The following is a 17146-nucleotide window of genomic DNA, read 5'->3' on the forward strand; positions in this document are numbered from 1 at the left end:
CTACCACTTGAGCCATTCCAGCTTTTCTGTTTATGTTTCTCTAAGGCAATCACTACCACTGAGCCACATTCCCAGCCCCTGATGGAAACATAAAGTTCCATTATGTATATACTGTTCTTGACCTGCTTTTACTCAAGGCTAAAACACTTGAGCCATGTCTAGGCTTTTGGTGTATACTCTGAGATGAGAATCTCATGGACTTTCCTTTCCAGGCTGGCTTTGTACTGCAGTCCTCAGATCTCAGCCTCCTGAGTAGCTAGGATTACAAATGTGAGTCACCTGTGCCCAACTGCATTTATATTTTTAATCTTGTAAGGTGTTTCAGATAAGATTTAAGGCAGAAACAAATCTCTGTTAATTTATAATTAGGTACATTTCCAGAAAAAGATCATAAGAATCTTCAAATGCATTCCATTTTTGTACATTTTTTCAACACATACCGAAGTCAGTATATATATTTGAAACCTATATTGGAGGCAATATATCTGAAGTATCATTACCTATACTAATAGACATTCTTCTGGCCAGCTTTTATGAATTGTTCACATAAGACAAACAGTGATGTCTGGGTCCTAGTGCCTTGTGTCTATGATCCCAGCTACTCAGAAGGTTACGATCTGAGGATCGCTGTTAGAAGCCAGCCTGGACAGGAAAGTCTGTAAGACTTATCTCCAATTAAGCACCAAAAAGAAGCTGTGAGTGGAGCTGTCTCAAGTGAGAGAGTTATAGCCTTGAGCAAAAAGGCTCATGGACAAAGCCCAGGCCCTGAGTTCAAGCTCCAGGATCAGTATATAAGACAGATGAGAGAGAGGGGGGGAGGGAAGGAGAGAGAGAGAGAGAGACAGAGACAGAGACAGAGACAGAGACAGAGAGACAGAGAGAGAGGGACAGAGAGAGAGAGAGACAGAGACAGAGACAGAGACAGAGAGAGAGAGAGGAACAATCATGAGATTCCTTCAGTACATGTTAATCACTCAACCATCAGGATTAGGCACACATTGTAGGAGGAGAAAAAGAACACTCCTCTCTGATAGATATATACATTTATATATACATATATATATATACACACACATATATATATATATGTCTGTGTTTGTACAATGTGTACATGTATATGTCTACATACATACATGGACACCTGGCTGGAACTTCTTGCACAAGGAATCATTTTCATTCACTTTTTATCACTGTTTCTTTTGCATACAAATAATCCTACTATGCTGAAGAAAAAAATAATTATTGCCTTAAGACAAATTCTTGCCTGTACATTTTTAGAATTTCTGAATTGCTGTCATAATATTTATAAGGTACTCCACAGTCTAATTTTTTCATCAGCTACGTTCTACATTCCCCTTAAGTGATTAAAATTTAATTCTTTCCTTAGCAATATAATTCACTATGGTTATCTTAAATAAAGGTTGTTCATCTCCTTGTATTCTAGGACACTCTAGGAATTTAATCTTTGTCCACAGTATTGTATTAGGCCATTAGGTTCTGTGTTTATAAAATTGCCTTGTTCCTTTGTGGTTCACAGAGTTCTATTTTCCACCTTCTTCCTTCCCTTACTTCTACCCTCAGAACTCCCATGAGTATGTCCTTTTTATTACCAAAAACTTTTGTGCCTTTCTATCTCCTTTTCTTATATTATGTCCTACATTTATGCCAGGTAATATCAGTATGTTTGTGATAGATGTTGAATACTGTAGTTACTTATTTCCTTGATCTTCTATCCATGTGATTTTCTTTCCAAATACTACTCTCATGTCCATACCCTGGATTTTTCATTGCATGGTACTTTCTTATCTGAATCATAACTTTATACTTCTAGTACTATTCTAAACTTTCTCCTTAAAACCTTTCTCAAACATCTATTTAATACTGTAATTTCCATGTTTTTCAAAACAAAAAAAAAACTTATTTGTTTACTCTATGCTGATCTTGGCTTCATGGCACCCTGGTAGCCTTCCAAGTACTGTGATTGGAGGCATGTGCCAAGAAGTAGGCTAACTTTTGTTTTTCATTGTATTTTTTGTTTTATTTGAGACAGGCCAATCTAGAACTTATGATCTATCTAGGTTTACCTTCTGAGCTCAGTGATTATAGTTATGCACCTCCACACCTGTCCAAACAAGTGTTTCAGCAGCACCTTGAGCCCCACAAATATATTTTGCTCCTTATCTTTTCCATTATTCATACTATGTTCTAGGGAAAATGTAATTATCTGAAACCTGGGCTACCTCTTCTAGTACTACCATACAAGTACTTTAAAAATTTACCCATTCCAGCCTGGCATGGTGGCTCACACCTGTAATCCTAGCTACTCAGGAGGCTGAGATCTGAGGAACAAGGTTCAAAGCTAGCCCACGAACAAAAAGTCCTGAGAATCTTATCTCCAATTAACCTCTAGAAAATGGGTAGTGGGGCTTGGATCAAGGGTAGGGCAGTAGCCTTGAGCTGAAGGGCTCAGAGACAGTGCCCAGGCAGAGTTCAAGCCCCATGACCCACACACACAAAAAGAATTTACACATTCCAGCTCACAACTCTGCCCAGCATCTTTATTATTACCATTGTCTATTTTCTACGGTAACCATTCAAACTTTCCAGCCTCCTCAAATTTATTATTCCCCTCCATCTTCTACCATTTTGATTAGATGAGAATTCCTATAGCTGCTTCATATTCAACCAGCAGAATTTACCCACATCCATCCACATTCTCAAGAGGATGCCTAGTTGTCCAAGTCCCTCAATATATAAGGTTGAACTATGTGACTTTATCAACCAATATACAACCACTTTACCTCCATGTGAAGAATGGATTTATGTAGTGAAAGGAATAGTTTATGATCACTGATTTTTCAAACATCTTCTATACTCAATCCCCCTCCCAACTTCAGAATATTAATGACTATTTTTTACAACTGTAAAAATCTATAAAAATAGGCTTAGTGGCAGTGGTTTATACCTGTAATCCTAGCTTTGGGGAGGCTGAGATCTGATCATCTTGGTTTGACTTGGACTCCCATTTGGCTACCTAAGAACAGACTCAAAAGAATAGCTTAAGCTGAGAGCAGCAGGTCACGCCTATAATCCTAGCAATTCAGGAGGCTGAGATCTGAGCATCAATGTTCAAAGCCAACCCAGGCACTAAAGCCTGTGAGACTCTTATCTCCAAATAACCACCAGAAAACAGAAAGTGGGGCTGTGACTCAAGGGTAGGATCAGAGCCTTGTGCTGAAGTGCTCAGAGAGCTCAATTCTCACACTGATAAAAAAAAGAAAGTAGCTTAGTGTAGTTTATTTTTAAATGGATTAACTCTTCATACCTCAATGCTTTACCTTCCTCAAGAGAAATAATTATTTCCTATTTCCTAGCTTTGGCTCCTTTGGAACCCCTAGAAGGTCACTGCTAAACCGGTGTCTCACTCTCTTTAGGCATCCACCCTGTGACCAGATGTGATTCTTGGATCATATGCTGGACAGCTCCCCAGGCAGGCCTTGGTAGCCATGGCAACTCTGCCTAATAGCAGTTGCAGTTAAGTACTATTTTTATGTGCCTTGGAGTTTTTTTTTAAGAGTTTCAAATCCTCATATGAAAATAATACAATTTGGTTTCCCAGGGTAATTCTGCTCTGTAAAATTTATTCTTTGTCCTTAAGTTCTATTTTTGTAATACATGCCATTAGTTGTTGCTGTGGTAATCTTGCATTAGAACCTCTACTATACAGAGTAAAATATTACAAATAGAAGATATTAAGGTAGCCTGAACTCAGCACTAGTCTAAATTCTTAGGGAAATCTCTCTAGCCTCAGTAATAACCATAAGAATTTCACATCGATGTTGAGTAAATTTCATTAAGGAATATATACCTTTATAAATATCAACTGTAAAGTTTTATGTAAGTGAAAGCTGTTGTCAATGTAACTTTGTTTCACCCTAATGTCTCACCTTTTGTTCTCTACCTTGAAATCAAGGGTACAGCCTTGATTTAAGGACTGCTCTAAAGTCATTCCCATCAGGCTTTTGAAAGTACACCATGAAATGTATTAAACAGGAAAAAAGAGCCTCAGGAAGTAAGGAAGCTTACAGCATATATTCAAATGGCATTTATATTTAGTTGAAGGAATATAGTAGAAAGTATATTATTGTAAAATATTTTCTATGTCAGTTTGAAAGTGAGAGAAGAGAATTTTGTAGACAGGAATCCTTTGATTTCAAAGATTATCAGGAAATTCCAAATGGGAAAGACATGTATACCTCAACTACCTGATCAGAGAGCTATCAACTTCTGCCATTATTAACAGTCTCATTGTGTTCAGAAAGAGCATTTTGTTCAATTTAATCTTTTAAGCACTCAATATTAGTATATTGAGTACTTCTACCTTTTTGTCCTCAAAATACTAATGTAGAAGTTGTCTCTATTTTAAGACTAACCAACTCAAGCTGCAATAAGTGAAATAATTTTACAATGTATCTAGGGATTAAGTCTAAATATAAAACAGGCTTTTTCTCCTTCATATACAGGCTCTTGGAGCACTATTGAAACTGTTGTGACAAAATTCTGAAGAAAAAATAAAATGAGACATGCATTATTTTCCATTCATCCTTATGTGGTTTGTACGGGATTGACTGAAAAAGGCCAAAATATCATATTAAAATTCACTTATTTTTCCTGTAACTTATTGATACATAAAAGAATCTATTCAAGCTGGGTGCCAGTGGTTCACACTTGTAATCTGAGATCCGAAGATCATAGTTCAAAGCCAGCCCGGGCACAAAACCCAAAAAAGTCCATGAGACTCTTGTCTCCAATTAATCACCAGAAAACCAGAAGTGCTGCTGTGGCTCAAAGTGGTAGAGTGTTAGCCCTGAGCTGAAGAGCTCAGGGATAGCGCCCAGGCCCAGAGTTCAAGCCTACTACCGACCCTTCCCCCAAATATATATATCTTCATTAAATATGCCTCATGATAGTACTCAATGTATACAGTCAGATGAAACCCAATAAATCTGTCTGTAGTAACTACTCATATATTATATACTTGAAATTGCAGAGAATAGATGTTAAATACTTCCAACAGACACAGCATAATGGAAATTTGCTGAGAAAGTAGATCTAACAAAATAAGAAATAGCAGCTCTGTGTAGTGACAGCTATGCAAATAAACTCAATTGTGGTAACATTTCACACTGTACACTTTTATCATATCATTTACCTTAAATATTTGTAAAATTTGTCAATATCTTATAAAAACTGAAGAGAAAACAAGAAAACTCTAAAGCAGCATTTTCAGAACTAGTGGAGAAGATTATTTCTGGCCAGTTGTCATCAATAATCTTTTTTTTTTTTTCCAGTCCTGAGGCTTGAACTCAGGGCCTGGGCACTGTCCTTGGACACTTTTTGCTCAAGGCGAGGGCTCTGCCACTTGAGCCACAGCACCACTTCTGGCTTTTTCTATGTATGTGGTACCAAGGAATGGAACCTGGGTGTTTGTGCATGTTAGGCAAGCACTCTACCACTAGGCTGTGCTCCCAGTCTGTCTTCAATATTCTTGACCAATGGCACATGCATTATTTTAGTTGTTATCAAGTTTTAATTCATAAAGCTTTGAAAAGTAGCACTCTCCACCCTTCCTTACTCCCTTCTGAACCCTTAACTACTAAAACAACTCATTTGTATCACATTTGAATTATAGTATGGCTCATCTTTCCAATTACAAAACATTTGTCTTTTATATTTACATAATGTAGGTTTACAAAAATAAGGCATATAGCATATCAGAGTGTGAAGAAATACAAAACAAAAAAGAAATAACATTTTATTTCCTAGATAACTTTTAATAATAGTGCCCAAATTACCAGTTTCATGAAAGTCTCACTGTGTAAGGTTGTAAAATGAGATTGATTATCATTATCGTTAAGTATGGCAGGTTATTACATATTACAATCCCATCATCTCCAGGTATTTATGTGATAACTTTCTTCCTGAATTAGTCTCTCTTCTTTAGTCAACGAATCAGTACCCTTAAAGAAATGAGTTACCTATTTTATTTTACATTTTCTACATCAAGTATCTTTGGCCAATAATTCATTTCTTTGTGGATGCTCCAGAATTCATTTAACATGAAATGAATACTTCTGAAACTGAACCCTCGAACTGACGCTGCTAACCCCTCCCCCAAGCTTGAAATGAGTAGGAAAAAAAATCCATACTATGTTGGAGATTACATAGGACTTACTAGGCTCACAGGTCTTTAAAACAGTGGGACTTCACGTTGAGAATCACTTCAGATTCCAAAGTAGTGGGAGGCAGCAGCCACCTCCAGTGCTGTCATGAGCAACTCAGCCAACCACCTCACACACCCTTCCTACCAAGAAGAATCCTCCTGGTGAAGGCTTATCCTTTCTTAGCTGCTTTGAAAAAATCAGATTTTCTGAGCAATAACAATAACAAAGTAATCCGTCAGCACAGAGTTTCAGTTACTTATGCAGCATCCATTCATCTAGCACCTGTAATAATCCCACCAAGTGAGCATTATCATTCCCATTATACTGATTAGGAGCCAAGGAATGCAGAAGACAAAGGACTGCCTCAGGTCCAGCAAGGAGAGGTTCAGAATAAGAATTCAGATGGGACACCTGCCCAGCCTGCACTCTAAACTACCAAGCTCAATAACCTCTGTGAAAGCCTTTTTTCCACTATTGTAGCCACTGTTGTGATTGAAAGAAACCCCATTGTTCTTCATCTCTGAATAACTGAGTGAGTTTCTGTGAATTCCCACGATTAAAGGATGCACGCGCGCGCGCACACACACACACACACACGCACATGCACACACACACACACACACACACACACACACATACACCTAGATATTAGGAGATCTATCCAAGGGGAAAGAACCTGAAATACTCTTTAGTAAAAGACTATAATGACAAAAGAAAATGTTTTGCAAAGATTTACCTCAGTGAGATATTATAGTCAATGAATTTGAATTTAAATGGAGGTAAGGGAGGGAATGAAGTGAAAACAATGCTTTGACTCTTTGTGAAGGATTCTTCTAGACTGATATGAAGAACATACAGTTTCTGTCACTGTGTACCTTCCTGGTGGCTGGAATGATGGGAAGTGTGCGTTTGGGAGGGGGGAAGATAAAAAGAAAAAAGAATAATCCTTCAGCAAGTTTTAAGAATAAAATTGGCGATTGTGTTTAAATTCCTTTAATGACTTGTCTCCTTCTCCTCTCATGGATGAAGTTCATCCTCAAGTCAACTTTCTGGTTTTGTGTCGCAAATGGTGTATGACACATTCTTTTTGCAGATAAATATTTACCAACTATGCATGAGGGACCTGCTTCCACCTGTCTAGAACAGCTACCGAAATTAGTCACTATCTATATTAAAATGGGGTCAGTTCAAAAGCAAATAGGAAGAAAAATATTTTACTTAAAAATATAGGCCCGGTGTGGTGGAAGACATCTTTCATACTTGTTTCTGGAGAAGTGGAAATAGGAGTCTTTGAGCCCCTTCCAAAAAATTAATTCAAACGAAAAGAACTGAGGTGTGGCTCTTGTAGGAGACTGCTTGCTTAAAAACCCCGAGGCCCTGAGTTCAATTCCTGGTACTATGGAAAGAAGGAAAGAAGAAAAGGAGGAAGGGAGAAAGGGGGAAAGAAAACATTTTGGAATCTGTGCTTTGGAGTGTATCTACATGGTTTAGGAAATAAAGTCAAACAATTTCTGATTTATGAAATACTCATAAGACAGCAATTCGGTCACAATAATGATTCTAGTATTAGAAATGGAATGATTCAAAAGGTAACCATATCATTTTCGATATGAGAATTTTGTAACCAAACAAGCTCCACTTTATGACTCATCTGACTTAGAGAGGAAGACAGTGAAATGATACAGCCAGCCTTGTTAAGCTTCAGAACTTTGTTCAGTCACCATATCTCCTGAAAAGGAATCATTAGTTCTCTGAACTTATAGCACTTTTCTGCACTCTGCTAGTAATTTGGGTACAATGACACCAAAACAGTCGTTAGTGTTCAATTTGTTTCTCATACACATTTGTCTCTCCAGGCCAGCTCCCTTGGGAGGTCGAACAAACCCAGTGAAGCCATGGATGATAGCACTCACTGTCACAGCTGTTGTGTTGGTGCTGGCAATAATCATTGGTCTCCTCATTTATTTTTTAGCATATGGTAAGTCTGAGTCTTATTGATTAGTTTGGGAAATTTAATGGCCCTTTCAATTTATTTCAAAATCTTCATATTATCCATGCTCCAATTTTCATTTTTAAAATTTTTATTCAAAAAATTCTTTTTAGCATTTAAAGCTCTGGTGTGGTTTGTATCTTTGTACCTTTGGAACAAAGCAAAAATTTCACACGCTAAGGTAGTTTATGATATAATATTATGCAATACACTGGCTGTAAGATACTTTGGTTGAATATATAGCTCTAATATTTGTAACAAGAGGGTTTTATTATGATATTTCACTATCGGTATACAGTGTATAGTAAACCAATTGTTTTCTCCATCATATTCCCATTACTACCTTTCCCTCTGCCTCATTTTACAAACAGCGTTTGTTGGGTTTCATTATATATGTTCATATAACATATGAATACATGTAAATATCTTATACATACATGCATGTGTTATCCTCCCATCCACCTCTTCCTAGACAGTCCATCTGTTGCATTCACAAACTATTTCCATGACTAGCATCATGATCATCATTATCATTCTAAGTTCTATAGTCTAAGAACAGGTAAGAACATGAGTGGCATTTGGTTTTAGATCTTGGCATTTCTCCCTCAGTATGATGATTTTTCTGGTCATCTGCTTTCCTGAAAATGATGCAATTTCATTCTTCTTCCTGATAATTTGTCCATGAAGACTTGTGTATCCCATAGTTTCTCTACCCATTCTTTGATTGTTGAGTTCCTTGGCAGATTCCACAGTTTGAACACAGCTGCAATAAATATGGCTATGCAAGTTAACTCATGTATATATATTTACTTTCATTCACATATATACTCAAGAATATGGTATGGTGAGGTCATAAGATAGGTAACTTAAAATGATTTTTTTTGAGGATCCCACAAATTGATTTCTGGAGTAGTTATAGTAGTTTACATTCTTATCAGTAATATAGGAGAGTTTCTTTTTTTCTGACCTGTTTGTTATTTCTTTTCATTATGTCATATATTAACACAACTTAAATATATTAGAGAGAAATCATATGCTTCTATTTTTCCCTCCAGATCAGAGGTCTCACTATTACCAAGCTTCCTTCCAGATCCCTAGTATGGAATATGATCCTGAGCTTTCTGTAGAACACTCAAAAGCTAGTCATGACTTGAAAGAAAAGATTAACAATGAGGTAAGCCAGAGTTTTCCAGACATCATTCCTACTCAGGAAATTCTGATTAGCTCATGTGTAGAGGGAAATGGCAGAGCATTTTGATATAGGAAACAATAGTTTGAATTAGAGACATCTCAGTATTTGGAGTCAGAAACATCTAAATACATATTCCAATTTTGTGGATGGTAATAACTCAGTTGAGAACATGTCCAATTACCTCCATGTTAAGCTTGCCAGATGAAATATGCAATGCATATGTAAGTTTTTATTTCATATCCTATTATAAGAATGAGTTCAAGACAAGAGGGTTATTATGCCTAAGTGAGATTTTCAGGGATACTACTAACAAGTGTTAAAGTAAATAATATGTGTATCACAGAAAGTTTTCACATAAGCAATTTGTAATATGTTGAAATATATATAATTCATCTTTAACAAAATTCTATTTTTTTTCCTTAGATAGATCAGATGTTTCAAAGATCCATTTTAAGCCAACATTACATCAACTCTCATGTTGTCAACTTTAGGTAATTCTAATTCATTTATATAATAAAATACCACAAATTATGACATATAAAATATTAATGTAGGCTCGGCCTATATTACAGGCTCATGCCTGTAATCCTAGCTACTCAGAAGGCTGAGGATCACCATTCAAAGCCAGCCCAGGTGCTAAAGTCTGAGAGACCCTTATCTTCAATTAACCACTAGAAAACAAGAGGTGGTACTGTGGCTCCAGGGGTAGGGCGGTAGCCTTGTACTGAAGAGCTCAGGGACAGCACCCGGGCCCAGAGGTTAGAGCGGCAGACTTGAGCTGAAGAACTCAGGAACAACATTCAGGCCCAGAGTTCAAGCCCCATGACTGACAAAAAAGTATATAATTGCATAATTATTTCATGTAATAATTCATTCTCATAATAAATTTACATAATTATTTCTATAATTTCTATAATTGTTTTATAGTATTCTGCAATTAATATTCTTCCTGTATGGAGAATTAATAAGTGATAATGAAATATTACTAGGTACCATTTTTTTTTTTACCAGTCCTGGGCTTTCTCAAGGCTAGAGCTTTACCACTTGAGTGACAGCAACACTTCTGGCTTTTTCTATGTATGTGGTACCTAGGAATCAAACCTGAGTCTTCATGCATGCTAGACAATCACTCTCCCATTAGGCTAAACTCCCAGCCCTAGGTATTTTTAAGTACTTAGCATGTCAATTGAAGAGTCCTACTATCACATATAAATGGTGCACATATAATGGTGCCAGAACTATTTATTTATTTATTCTAAAACAAACCAAAATTTTGCACTTGCCACTTTCCCTTTTTTGAATAAGCAAGGAATGATTCAAATATAACACAGGTGTGGTACATTCAAGGGGGGAAAGTCATGTCAATAGAATACCTTTGTTGTATTTGTGTGGGGGGGTGGTGAGGGGGTCATGGGGCTTGAACTCTGGGCTTCAGCTCAAGGCTACCACCTTATACCCGAGCCCAGCCCCACTTCCCATTTTCTCGTGAGTAATTGGAGATAAGAATCTCATGGCTGTGAGTGCCCCAACCGGCTTTGAATGGTGATCTTCAGATCTCAGCTTCCTGAGTAGCTAGTATTACAGGCCTGACTTGCTGAGCTCAGCCACTGTTGCATTTTTTTCAAGTTATGTGTAATATTTAATGTAATATTTCTGTAGCTATGACTTCACTCAGTCTTGTGTCTTTGTTTTTCAGGTCAACTAATAGGGGTTTGAAAACAGATGTATTGTTTATATTTCAATTTCCATCTGCCAAAGCAGACACTATCAAATGGCAAGCTGACAATATTTTGCATGAGAATTTGAAATTGAACAAGAGCTTCTTGAAGATAGATATTTCATTACCTCGTCTTAGAGGCAAGACATATTCCTTCTTCTTTTTTTGTTATAAAGATTTTTAACAATCTTCATGAGAGAATGCTTTCATCACGAAATGAAATCATTTTTCAGTTGTAAATGTTATACTAACTTGTGGATGGACAAGTCATCATACAATCAGCATGAAGAGTTTGTGGCTTTGGCTAACATACAAGTAATTATAAAGCATGAATGATAGGGCTAGAAAAATACACTAGGACTTCTTCCCTTTGTAGAACAATTATTTTATTATTTATAATTATTATGTAACTTTATTACATAAAATTTTGTATAAATTAACTATATTATTAATATTTCACATAAGGAATTATTGAACTAAAATATCACATCTTATGGGCATGGTATCATATATTTTAATGTTGAATCAATTACCAATCATTTGTGTTTGTTTGTTTGTTTTTCCAGAAATGCATGGAGCACAAGCAAAGCACATTCTGAATAGCTGTGAGTTCAAGGATATCACTGAAATGACCATAAACCAAAGAATAATACTACAAAATTTTCAGCCTTGCTCTATTTCCAAGTCCTATCGTGTAGAAGAAAAGTTGGCAGGGGGTTAAATGATATCCACTAACTCCAATATGGAAATTGATATTTGTACTATAGTAATGTATTTGTACTAAATTAATGCATTTTAAAACTGTACAAATGATGTCTTTCTACAGTACATAGTGTATGACTAGCTCTCAGAAACATCAAATATCGTTGAGTTAAAGTGCTTCTCATATGAACATGAGAGATATGAATAACAAAAGTTAGAGGAAGTTGCTTCAAACATACCAAAGAAAGTGTTGAATGATCTTTAAATGTTTAAATTTGATAGTAGGAATACTCACATTCTATCAATATTATAGAATTTGAATGATCTTTAAATGTTTTAATACAATAGGAGGAATACTCACATTCTATGGATATGATAGTATTCCACAATATGTACTATTTATTCCAACAGACATTTTAAAATATCAATTTTATTTTATTGTTGGGGTGATACAAAGAGGGGTTACAGTTACATTCATTCGGTATTGGTACATTACTTCTTGAATACTGATGCCCCTTCTCATGTTTTTAGCAGTGACATCGGCATTTTCTTAGTTGACCATTGCTCACCATATTTTATAGCTGGAACTCACCGTCTTCTTCCTTTGTGACAGGTTGTGGTTTAGGAATGGAGTACCCACCCATGGAAAGAATTGCTGGTGGCAAAATTGCAGATGTTGCTGCCTGGCCCTGGCAAGCCAGCCTTCAGATGGATGGCAGCCATTGGTGTGGGGCATCGCTGATCAGCGAGGAATGGCTCCTGACTGCTGCTCACTGTTTTGACAAGTAAGTCCTGGATCTGCACCCACAAGATTGCCAGTGCCACCTCTTGTTCTCACCTTCACATCCAGTCATCACCTTGGGTTTTTTTGTTGTTTTTGTTTGTTTTGTTTTTGCCTGTTCTGGACCTTGAACTCTGGGCCTGAGCATTGTTCTTGGGCTTTCCAGAGCCCCTTTTCTGGCTTTTTTCTACATAGAGGGTACCGAGGAATAGAACCCTGGGTCTTTGCTCATTGCTAAGCAGGTACTCTTACCACTAGGCCAAACTCCCGGCGCTCTCATCTTCTTCATAAACATCTTAAGCCTCCCAGTGATTGCACGCAGGACTGTCCACAGGCCTAGGAAGAAGTGACGACTACTTAAGATTAATGGACACAATTAGAATGTCTTCAGCTCCAGCCAACAACATACTCTGCTTTCTTATGAATGAACAAGCCAATGGTGTCAAAAATGGAGCCAAATTTACCAGTTTTCTAGAGCTATGTTACAGACTTTTTCAAAACACCAACATAGTACCCCACAATTATACTTTGTTACTCCAAGATTTTTAGGGCTGAAGAATGCTGGGGCTGTGGAGTTTGGCGTAGTGGGAGAGTGCTTGCCTAGCATGCACAAAGGCATTCAATTCCTTGAGTTCAATTCCTTGGTACCACATACATAGAAAAAGGGAAGAAATAGTGCTGTGGCTCAAGTGGTAGAGTTCTAACCTTGAGAAAGCCCAAGGACAGTGCTCAGGCCCTGAGTTCAAGACCCAGAAGTGGTAAAAAAAAAAGAATATATTAGAAATGGTTCCATTGCTCCATTTTAATCTTAGTTTTTCATTTTTTTTGTTTTTCTTCTATCTCTCTCCATAGCTACACACACATAAATTTATATATATGTATATGCACATAGAAACATATACAATATATAACTCCAGGGTTATGGGCATGCATGTGTACCTACATGATAATATGTAGATAAATATATTTAATGTTTACTTGTATTTTCTTCAGTGTATCTGTATTATAGAAGAAGTCCAAACATGCCTGAAGGGGAGTATTTGATACTACCTTGCCATCAAGGGGATTGGTTATCAATGAGGCAAAAGAAAAATAGTTCTGGGGGGGGGAAGTGTTGAAAATTACTTTAAAAAATTAGCCCTCTTCCATATTTATGTCCCATGCGCATTCAGAGTTCTGGGCAACTTAAACTCAGAATGACCCTACTGTGGTCCTTTTCATCCGTGATCAGTTCCAGAAACCCCAAACTATGGACGGTCAGTTTTGGAACAACCCTCAAACCTCCACTGATGAGAAGAAAAGTGCAGTCCATTATTATTCATGAAAACTATGCCGCCCATGAGCATGACGACGACATTGCTGTGGTGAGGCTCTCCATGCCTGTCCTCTTCTCTGAAGATGTGCATAGAGTCTGCCTCCCAGATGCTGCTTTGGAAGTCCTGCCTAAGAGCAAAGCGTTTGTCACTGGATGGGGAGCATCAAAAGTAAATGGTAAGTGTCTCAGGAAAAGGATCGAGGATTGACCCATCCTCCTTCTACATGGACAAATACACAACAAAATGGAAAAGCAGAATATAGAAAAGATGAGGAGAAATACAAATGTCTATTGCACTAGACAGAGAAAAGGAAAACATAAAACCAAGTAGGATGAATTATGAAAACTCTTCACTATTACTAGTACAAAGTATCTATTTTTGATGTGGATTATTTTTGAATTTTGATAGCATTTTCTTTAAGAAATAATGAAAGCATATCATTTCACGTGATATGCTTCTTTTGGACTGTAGTTCATATGTAGAGATTCTGTATGGCTGCCTTGTTACTAAGGTACAGGACTTGGTTGCTGCAAGATTAAAGAAGATTGTAGGAATAAATGGGCCAAACCCAGTATCTATAGTAAAAGTTTTTTCCCAAAAAGTTTCCAAGAATCTAGCTCAGAAATTTATAACTCAAGATGAATGATTGACCATTGATCTGCCTCATGTGAGACAAAACAACGATCATAACATGAAAGCTGAAATTCTTCACTTATTTATTTAATTTTTTTCTTATTTAGGTCCTTTCCCCAATACTCTACGACAAGTTGAAGTAGAGATCATAAGTAATGATGTATGTAATCAAGTTAATGTATATGGTGGTGCTGTATCATCAGGAATGATATGTGCTGGGTTCTTGACAGGAAAACATGATGCTTGTGAGGTAAGAATAGGTACAAAGAAAAAAAGTGACTGTTGAATAGTGTTGGGCTTAGCCACTGGTGTGTTAGACTTTCATTGCCTTTGTCTAAGACTTGTGAGAAACACATTCAGTCATCTCTGGCATGCTCCATCACAGTTAGGCTGTAAGAAGTTACAGTACTGTGCCAGGAAAAGAACAAGGGATGACGAGGGACCAAGAAAGAGACTAAGGAAAAGATATTGTCCCCATGCATATGACTTCAGGGACTTACCTACTCCAACGAGGCCCATGTTGAGATATGCCCACCACCTCCAATGATGCCATTAAATCAAACATCCACGAATGGATCCATTTATCCATTAGATCATAGCCCTCATGTTCAAAGCATCTCTCAGTGATTGGACTGACCAGTTATGGACCACCTCTTCAACCAATGAACCTTCTGGGACATTCCATATCTATGTCATAGAAATGACAATAGACCAAGGTTATCTCACTGGATTCTGTGAAATTAATTTGTGGAGGCGAGAGGAAGTAAATGTAGAAAGAATGAGTGGAAGGAGTCCAAGACATGTTCTTTATTTAATGTTTTATTTATCCATTCTGCTGCAAAATAGAACTCTAATTGGAGACTAGGAAGTAGTAACCAAATGGAGAACAGAAATAGTGACCAAGACAATAAGCTATTTAATCAATGCTTTAAGGAACAGATATAATCAACAGTCAGGTATGCAGTCCCTTCTAACTGAAAGCTGTGGTGAGATGAACCCTGCAGATGTCTCCACAGCCAATAAAGTTTTATTTCTCTAGTTTCTAAGGCTTTTACTTTAAAAAGTGTAGATACATATTGTAGAATATGTGACCTCCCACTTGAATAAAGGACAGACAATATATTTGGATCATGATATAACTAAATCACATGACCTAGAGAAGAAAGAGATATTCTGTTTTCATTTGTTTATACTTCCTTGCTACCTTGTACCATTAGCATAGTAAACTAAGAGGAACTACATTAGGATGGATACTCAGGAGTGAGAGGACAGTTTTGGTATACAAGGGTTTCCACACTTTGTGCAATTAACACACAGAGCAATAAAAATGTGGAAAAAATGGAAGAGAAAAAAAAAGAATATTAAATCTCCTTAACTAGTGAGCAATAGAAAAGATCACTGGGTTGGAAAAAAAATGGAAGAGAAAAGAGTTTAAGGCATAGGACTCTAAAAACTCATACTTTCTTCAAATAGGATCATTTCTGTGATATACAAAAACTTGTGATAACTTCCGCATTATATTACTTTAAAGTAATGTGTTTATTTCTAAGAGGAAAATTGAAAATACTTTTATTAATCTTGTCTCAAAGATACAGAAAATTTCTAATGGTTAAGGAACTGTAAGCCAGTAGATAATGATTAGGGATTCCACCTTCATTTGAGAGAAATTTCATTTTATTAATAACTTGTGCACAATTGATACAATGTGTAGGATAATACATTGATATTACTGGAACAAAGTGAGACTTTGATTCAACACAGGATATAGTTCCTGTGCTAGGAGAAACTTAATGTAAGAAATGACACGTTACTTGAATACTTACTTCATCGCTTATAAGAAAATTTGAGACTTCCTGGACTTAAGTTCAGTTTCTGGTCTCTGTTTAGACAAAGAAATACTCATTCACAAAATCTTCCAGAGGAAGACACTGAAGAGTAATTGACTCCAATATCCTAGTAATACTAACAATAAGCAAAATAAATTGTTTTTACATATTTCAACTCAACATACAGATTTATTAAACATCTAAATAAAAATGGAATTTTATTTCCACACCATTTGATCCATCAGACTGATTGTTTCTTCTTCTTCCACAGGGTGATTCTGGAGGTCCTCTGGTTATTACACTTGATAGAAATATCTGGTATCTTATTGGAATAGTAAGCTGGGGTATAGGCTGTGGAAAAGAAAACAAGCCTGGACTTTATACCAGAGTGACTCATTATCGGGACTGGATAAAATCTAAAACTAACATCTAATATGTTAACTGCCTTTACATCCAAACTGTAAAGTGTCCAGGCCTTGAGTTCATGATGTTTGGTCTCCAGCCAATCTTGCTTAGTGTGTGTTGCCATAGGAACTGTCAATGCCAAGTTGAAAGTGGGTGGAGCCTTATGACTTCTCTCCTTCAATATGAGGAGAGAAGACTTTCACTTCATCAGAAGTGTTTTGCTGATGATAAGCACAGAAGACCAGTGTCTCTCCAAAGATCGACCATTCCTCAAAGTGTCCTTCCTTACCGCTTGGCTCATCCTTCAGTCCCTAACACTATCTGTATGTAATCTGGCATTTTAATGAAGCAAATCCTCCT

General features: G+C 36.8%; 1 protein-coding gene across 1 annotated transcript in view; it reads left to right on the forward strand.

Moving 5' to 3' along the window:
- The window catches only part of LOC150055682 (transmembrane protease serine 11G-like), a 30940-nt gene extending 14126 nt beyond the window's left edge, over positions 1-16814 (forward strand). Inside the window, exons 2-10 of the mRNA XM_090343150.1 lie at positions 8081-8202; positions 9270-9388; positions 9830-9897; positions 11103-11263; positions 11690-11728; positions 12439-12610; positions 13838-14097; positions 14663-14805; positions 16653-16814. Of these exons, the coding sequence (XP_090199276.1) occupies positions 8081-8202; positions 9270-9388; positions 9830-9897; positions 11103-11263; positions 11690-11728; positions 12439-12610; positions 13838-14097; positions 14663-14805; positions 16653-16814 (1246 nt within the window). The remainder of the gene's footprint in view (positions 1-8080; positions 8203-9269; positions 9389-9829; positions 9898-11102; positions 11264-11689; positions 11729-12438; positions 12611-13837; positions 14098-14662; positions 14806-16652) is intronic.
- Positions 16815-17146: the final 332 nt, after the last annotated feature.

The sequence above is a fragment of the Megascapheus bottae genome, chromosome 13 (genome assembly GCF_031878675.1).
Source record: "Megascapheus bottae isolate mThoBot1 chromosome 13, mThoBot2.hap1, whole genome shotgun sequence".
In the NCBI taxonomy this organism is placed as follows: domain Eukaryota; kingdom Metazoa; phylum Chordata; class Mammalia; order Rodentia; family Geomyidae; genus Megascapheus; species Megascapheus bottae.